This window comes from Pangasianodon hypophthalmus, chromosome 3, assembly GCF_027358585.1.
Source record: "Pangasianodon hypophthalmus isolate fPanHyp1 chromosome 3, fPanHyp1.pri, whole genome shotgun sequence".
NCBI lineage: Eukaryota > Metazoa > Chordata > Actinopteri > Siluriformes > Pangasiidae > Pangasianodon > Pangasianodon hypophthalmus.
Window position 1 is genome coordinate 25,976,006 of NC_069712.1, and position 7,449 is coordinate 25,983,454.

General features: G+C 39.2%; 1 protein-coding gene across 2 annotated transcripts in view; it reads left to right on the forward strand.

Annotated features, from left to right (window-relative positions):
• Positions 1-7,449, forward strand: part of golga4 (golgin A4) — a 32,547-nt gene that overhangs the window by 23,449 nt on the left and 1,649 nt on the right. For both annotated transcript variants that reach the window (XM_034301217.2, XM_034301219.2), the window contains 7 exons: positions 80-201; positions 418-548; positions 945-1,031; positions 1,798-1,815; positions 1,984-2,052; positions 3,790-3,856; positions 5,986-6,083. In XM_034301217.2, the coding sequence (XP_034157108.2) occupies positions 80-201; positions 418-548; positions 945-1,031; positions 1,798-1,815; positions 1,984-2,052; positions 3,790-3,856; positions 5,986-6,083 (592 nt within the window). The remainder of the gene's footprint in view (positions 1-79; positions 202-417; positions 549-944; positions 1,032-1,797; positions 1,816-1,983; positions 2,053-3,789; positions 3,857-5,985; positions 6,084-7,449) is intronic.

Genomic DNA, 7,449 nt, shown 5'->3' on the forward strand with positions numbered 1-7,449 from the left:
TAATTGTAAAAATTAATTTTTTTCATATAATAAGTAAAAATAATTGCTAAACCACTGGTGAAATTTGGTGATATTATAGGCTTGAATTGGAAGATTTGGAAATGAAGCACAGCTCTGCACTTAAACAGATGATGAGAGAGTTTAACACCCAGATAGCGCTAAAGGATAAAGAGCTTGAAGCATCAGTGAAGGAGGCAGTTGGTAAGAGGACTTTGTCATTTGCATGACACAGCCTTTTTTTGTGTGTGTGTTTGAAACTTCTCAGAATTTGTTTACATTATTCCCTTTCTGTAGTGACAATGCCCTGTATTCTGTACCATATGTTTTTACATTCTCTCTTTTGGGAAAAGGGATTTGAGAATGACTGGTGGAAGATTGTATGAGCTTAATTGTGTCATCTCTGTCACGTCCATACAGAAAAGGCCCAAAGGGTTGAAGCAGAACTAATGGGACTCCATCGAGAGGAAGCTAATCAACTTCAAAAGATTATTTCTCAGAAAGATGATGACCTAAAAAGAACTGTTCAACGTTATGAGCAAATTCTTCAGGTACAATGAAATATATTCCTTTGACTTTGAGTTTCAGCTGATATTTAGATTTTTCTATGAGATTACGTAATATCATAGAGATATTGGTGCATCAGTAATCTAAGGGGTGGTCAATCCTTTAGACTCCCAGCATGCTCTTCTTGCTCTTCAGCAAGTAATCAGAATCATGAGGAAGCAATTACCTCATACAGGCACCTCCACTGGCTCCCCACAGAGTGGTTTATATGATTTATACCTAAAGGGTTTTAAAGACTATTTGGATTCGTGACCAGTGTAGTTTGCTGTATAATTAATATCAGTTTTATTTTTCTTCAAATGTAGCATGTAGACATATTTCATGTTTAGTGAGTGAATACTGTGTGGATATATATGTAGAATTGTACGTTGTCTTTGCAGAGTCGTGAAGAAGAAATGGGCACTCGAGTGTGGGAGGTGCAGAAGGAGCTAGAGGAGCTGCAGCAAAGGAGTCTCAGTGGTCCTCAGGTATGTGTAAGATATTCCCACGACCACTACCAGATGGTGCTGTTTACCTCCTCATAAAATGTACAATTTGGTTCCCTCATCTTTGGACAGATCACTAAGAATTGTTGTTATGGCAGAATTCTTCTTGAAACAAAATGGCTGCTTGCCAGAGAAACCCTTTTGTATAGAGTTTCTGCAACCGTTTGGACTATCCAGGGATGAGGAGGCCCTAAATCCCTGTTCTCAATTAACCCCTCAGTGAGTGGCTTGGAGCTAGATTTATGTTGAGCCTCATTCTCATGTGAGCATATTTGGAGGCAGAGTCCAGCGTCAGACAGGATGGAAGTCGTACATGCATGTGTTTTTGATGTTTTGAAAGTTTTTCTCCCTCGCAAAGACAAGAATCAATCAGTGACCCTCTAGTTCCCATAAAGAATAGGCTGATGTCATGTCTTTGGAATTTTGTATAAGATTTGTATAGGAGGCCTGATTCTAGCCAGTTCTAATCTTATCCATTGTGTTTCATAAGACCAACTGTTTGCCCTCAACATCTTATATTCATCATTGTGTTTAATGCTTATTAATGAAATTTTAACAGAATTGTATCTCAAATTTGACATGTACTGTTTACAAAATAGATTTGCTTTCATATAATACTTTGCTATATTGTTATAATGATAGTATAATGATAATAATTTACATGTTTCCAGGTGATTGTTTGTTAGTGCTGTTGCTATATCATTGTGTATTGGATCTCACCTTTGTTTGCTTCCCTCTTGTCTTTTAGGGTGTCGAGGAGCTTCAGGTTAGTTTTTTTCCCCCCATATAAAATGTGCATTCACTCTTAAATACAACACTCAAGGGGATAGCAATTATTAGTCAACTTACTAGAAATGTGCCTTGGAGACTTGTAAAGACAGGTTCGTCATTTCCGCCTTTCACTCTCTCTCTTCGACTCTCTAACCCTGCTTAGGTTCAGCTTGCTGAGAAGACCACCCTGCTGAGTGAAGCCAGGCTAAAAGAGCAGGAATACCAAGATAGGGTAAGTCTGGACCAAGAACGCGAACAGAGCCAGGAGTGTAAAGTTCAGAGCATATTTTCCACCTAATGTTCTCAGGCTCCATCTCCCCTTTGGCTAAACAAAACTGGAAGTCCCCATGAACTCAAGTTTGTTACTCAGCACATCTGTTTACTTTTACTTTAAATGTCCATAATTAAGCTATGATACCCCTTACACTGCTTCTCTCACCACACAGGAAGTGCTTGAACTGGGCCTTGTGGGCTGTACTTGCACTTCTTTTTTACTCTTTTGAGAACATGTGTGTGTGTGTGTGTGTGTGTGTGTGTGTGTGTGTGTATATGTATACACACACACACATAGACACACACACAGGGTGTCCCAAAAATCTCCACACATAGGGGAGTCCCAAAATCTCCACACAAAAGTAACACTTTTTAGCAAAATATCTTCCAAAATTTTTTTATACTTAGTTTCTATTATATATATTTTTTTCAGATAGCATTAAGAATGCCCTTGACAAAAGAAGAATGTATTGAAATCATTCTCATGGCTGAATCAGGCAGATGTCGCAAGGTTGCGATGGATATGCGATTGCATGCATAACACCAGATGTGTTAACACGAGTTCATCATGAGTGGGAGAGACGAAGTGTTGAGATCCCCTATATGTATAGAGAAATTATCAACAACGCGTTTCCACCCACAGAACTGTTGCTCACTTAATGTTTTTTGTTTTTTTGCACCATTCTATGTAGACTCTAGAGACTGTTGTATGTGTGACAATTCCAGGAAATCAGTAATTTCTGAAATACTCAAACCAGCCCTTCTGCTATCAACAACCACGCCATGGTTAAAGTCACAGATATCACGCTTTTTCCCCATTTTAATGTTTAAAGCTCTAGACCTGCATGATATCTGCAAGATTTTATGCATTGCCTATATAAATTGTGTTCAGCTTACTTTTCCTTACCCAAGTCTAGCCACAGATGCAAATAGACTTATGTGGCTAAAAATAATTAATAGTAATTAATAATAATTTTGGCTCATCCATGCATAGCCTTTTTCCACTGGCACCAAAAAAACCAGGACCTGCACTTTTTGCATTGGCCACTGCTATAGTACCGATGGTTTTTGTTTTCAGTTCAAGACTGGCATCTACAGGAACTAATGGTACTTGGGTAGGGAAAGCAGCGCCACTTCTTGCAGATTATTTGCAATGCCAGCACAAAAGCATTTGCCACAGCCATCCATGGCCAGGATTCCTACAGTGCATAATTGGCCAGGCTGTGCGGGTGGGAGGGATGGTGTTACACTCTCCTTTGTCAAAGTGAGCGACACTAGCCAATTTGTGAGCATTTGTGCATGCAGAAGGGTGCAGTTTTCTCTTTCCTCCGAATGTGTTAAGTTGCCCTGTGACACAGCATGAGCAGCAGTAATCAGTCAATATGAGCAGACCAAAATAGCCAATTAATCAAAGCAACACTGCTTATTCATGTTAAATATCATGAAGTTTTACTGTCTTCTCTGTTTCTGTCATGACTGTTTCAGATGTCTTTTGAAAAATACTCGAACCTCAAGGGCCAGTAATTTGTATCTGGATGCTAATGTTCCTCAGTGTTCAACGTATCATGCCTACAGAAATATGTTAATTACTGAGGAAATCAAATTCTTGAGATAAATTCTTCAGATGTCCATTACTTTCATTGCTACTGTGTGCTTTGATGCTCAGTTTAACAGACATTTGTGATTTTTTTTCTAGATCCATACTCTGGAGGACACGGTACGGAAAGCTTATAAAAACTCGGTGGTGACTCACCTGGGAAAAGGTGAATAATCCTGCAATACCTTTAACACTTAAACGATCTCTCACATAGTGTACAAATGAAAATACTGCCTGAAATGCTGACAGGTAGTTTAGGACAGGGGTTCGGTTTCCAGCTGCACTGTTTGTTGTCCATGACTGAGCGCTGCTTTGTGAAGCCAGAATTACAAATAATGAGTGATCTGTTTCCATGCAAAGCAGCTGGATTACACTGTTAAAATTCTGTTCTCAATCGGCCAGTTCTGTAACCTGAACACTAACCACTTCATGACTTTCATTGACAGTGATAAAAAGGATATTATATTCTCAGCATATTCATTATATTTTTATTCTCTGATTTAGCACAAATTCATCCTTTTAGTTATACCAGGCGTTGAAGAGCGTTCTTGTAAATAATGTAAAAAACATTAAAGCTGAAATAATTTCTTCCACAATTTTACTGGGGGAAAAAGTAGGAATATAGTTGCTAGTTTAGTTCATTAATCAAAAAAGGCTTTGGTTGATTAATAAACTAAGTAAAATTGTTACAATTGTTACTCACACCCCAAATCTTAAGCATTTAGAAATATTAAACATTATAATCAAATATAATTAAAAATATGTTGCTTGACTATTTAAAATTGTATTTAAAAAGGGTTTGTTTCCTTAAGACATCAACACCTAAAACCTTGTTGTTTATAGGCAATTTCTTTGTTGAGTTCAGTGTAAATCTTGAACTTTGCAATAGGTGATTACATCCACAAACAGTTTTAAGCTCATGATGATGGCAGCAGTAAACCAGGCCATGAGCTGGAATGAACCGTATTGTTTGGCAGCTTAAGTAAGAGTTCAGTGCCCCAGGTTTCCTCCCTGCAGGCCCCGCTGTGGCTGTAGCGTGGCTTCGGTCGGGGTCAGTTTGGCAGATCAGCTTATTTATGGCTCTCTCCTTTATCTACGCTCCATGATCAAAGGCTTGTTTTGGTTGGCTTGGCACCTCTGCTCCTCATCAGTTTGTCCCTTTTGGCTCATTCAGGAGCCTGAGTGTCATCAGTCGCCATTTAATGGATATTCCAGAGAGCTAGTGGCTTCATCTGCCTGCTATAAATTGCTCGTGGATTGTCATGAGACTAATTCACACAGTTGAGCACTGTGTGGAGTAAAATGACTTGAGGTCTTTTCCTGCTTGGTACTTTCTTAAAGGTTGCAGAATATTTACAAGTGTCAACAGCTGTTTGCTTGTAAACACCCATTACTGTGGAATGGAAAGTCAAGAAGTAGCCAGTATGAAGTTTAAGTGATTAAGTGAATTTTCTGTTTGTTTTAGTTTTTCTCATATACAAAAATATTGAGAATCCCCCCACTAGGAAAATACCAGAAATCTGTCCAATTTAATTTTGTTTGTGTCATTTAAAAAAGTATGCCCAGAATTTATTTAAAAAGTTAGCCAGAATGTCTCTAGCTGTTCATCTCTCACTTTCCGAAACTTGCACAGTCACCACCCAAATGAATAGAGACCATTTTGTATTTTAGTCACAATGTCACTTTTGTACTTCTTAATATGTTACCGTAAACTACGTGCCTAACTAGCCAGGCCGGAACACACCCAGTCCTGCTGATTTACTGACTGATTATTAGTATGCTAAGGGGTGTGTGTGTTTGAGTGCCATCGGAGCAACACTAAACCATTTATGAATATCTTGTCCATCATTTCCTGTCTATAAATGTCAGTGCATGAGCTAACTGCTCAGGCACCAGTGCAGATAATAAGAAGTAAATGAGATGTCTAAACAAAGCCATGCATTGATTCCCTTTTCCATCTGTTCCTATGGTGACCGGTATCCTCTTGCCATCAACTTGCATTAATGCGCTGGTGTTACAGTAATACAGGTCAAGCAGAATCAAGTTTGCAGAGTCCAAAATCATGTCATTTGCCTGCTCTAGTTCTAATTATGACACAGATGTATGTGGTAGAAAAAGAAGCTGGAGAGAAGAGAAGAGAGAGAGAAAGAGAAAGAGTGAGAGCTTACAAGTTGTGTGAACACTGACCATCAGGATCTGTTTTCAGATAAAACTGTATGTATGTACCACAGATGGATGTGGTAGTTGGTAACAGTAGATAATCTGAACTAATGCTGAAATGATGTTATCTCCCAGAACCCTCACACTACAGCGCGGATCCCTTCACTGAGCCCACTGAGTTTGAGTACCTGCGGAAGGTCATGTTTGAGTACATGATGGGGCGAGAGACTAAGGTACATTTTCATCTCTCCTTACAGAAAAACAGCATAATCATGACTGCTTGGTTTTCTGATTGAATGCCTCTGTGAATCATGAATATGCATATTATTTACTCATTTATGCCCACTTTAATAATAACAGCCACTTGGCACATTTTGAAAACCACAAAATGTTTATTCTTGTATGTAATACAAGTCAGAACTCCACACAAAAGCCATTCTGTGTGCTCGTAGCAGGGCCTTAATTGACATCTTTTGTCCGTTTAGTCTGAGCTAATTGATGGCTAGTTGACAGGGCCCTAAACCCAGCGGGGGACCCCCTGGGTTAATAATAACCAGCAGCCTTATGACATCACAGCAGCCCTCCCTGTGAGGACGGATGTCCGGAGGGCGACACGGCAGACGAGGCCACGTCATGTGATGAGAACAACATACCAATTTAAAAGAATAGCCAAAGCTTAGCAGCAGTCCTGGTTTCAATTAGTGTCGAATTTATAAGCCCAAGCGCGCACACGCGCACGCACACACACACACAGGCAGATGTGTCTGGAGCTGATTGCGCAGCATGTGACAGATAATTAGCATTTTTGCCTGTGCGTGGTTTTAATTGTTCACAGACAAGGGATGGGAAGTAACAAGAGGGAAGGTGGAAGCGTTTGTTAAGCCTTAGTTTCCCATGAGGTTTTACTTTAATAACTGTATGGTTAGAAACGTGACTGTACCGAAGTTGAAGTGTTAATCCTTCAGCCTTGTCTAAACAGTTTACTCTGCATTCATTCACATCTTCCCACACAAATCCTTTTCTTCAATTAAAGGAAATTAGTGGAAAAGTTGCACAACATTTTCCAGGTTTAATAACGAAAGAGATTCATTTCATCATGTAATTCCTCCTAGTTTTCTGGAGTGAAATGTCAATGTAGTATTCTGATTTTATCACTTAGCCTTAGTGTTTAGAAAGAATTTTGTATTGTTTACGTCCAGTATTGTTCTGTCACTGTTATACCCAGCATGCATCATGCAAAATGTCTTGTACAGTTATTGGGGAATCTTCTTCAGCCATTCAGTATTGCAATAGTGCTTGAGAGTAAGATCACAGATGTCAGACACCTGGACATGTGAAGAAAAAATAACAAAGCAGAACAAATCAGTTTTTTCAGTCTTTTTCTAAGATAATGATGCTTGAAGCATGTATGATTCTGCACAGCCAAGGAGTTTGGACCGCAGGACTAAGACAGAGATCTGAAACCATTTGGATATTCACCAAAGATGGCTTTAAAATGCAGTTTCATTTATATTCCACACACAGACAAGTTCCTTGCTCTGTCATCAGATGGAGTCGAAGTAGTATAGTTAGCTAATGTTACGATGTCAAGCAGTCATT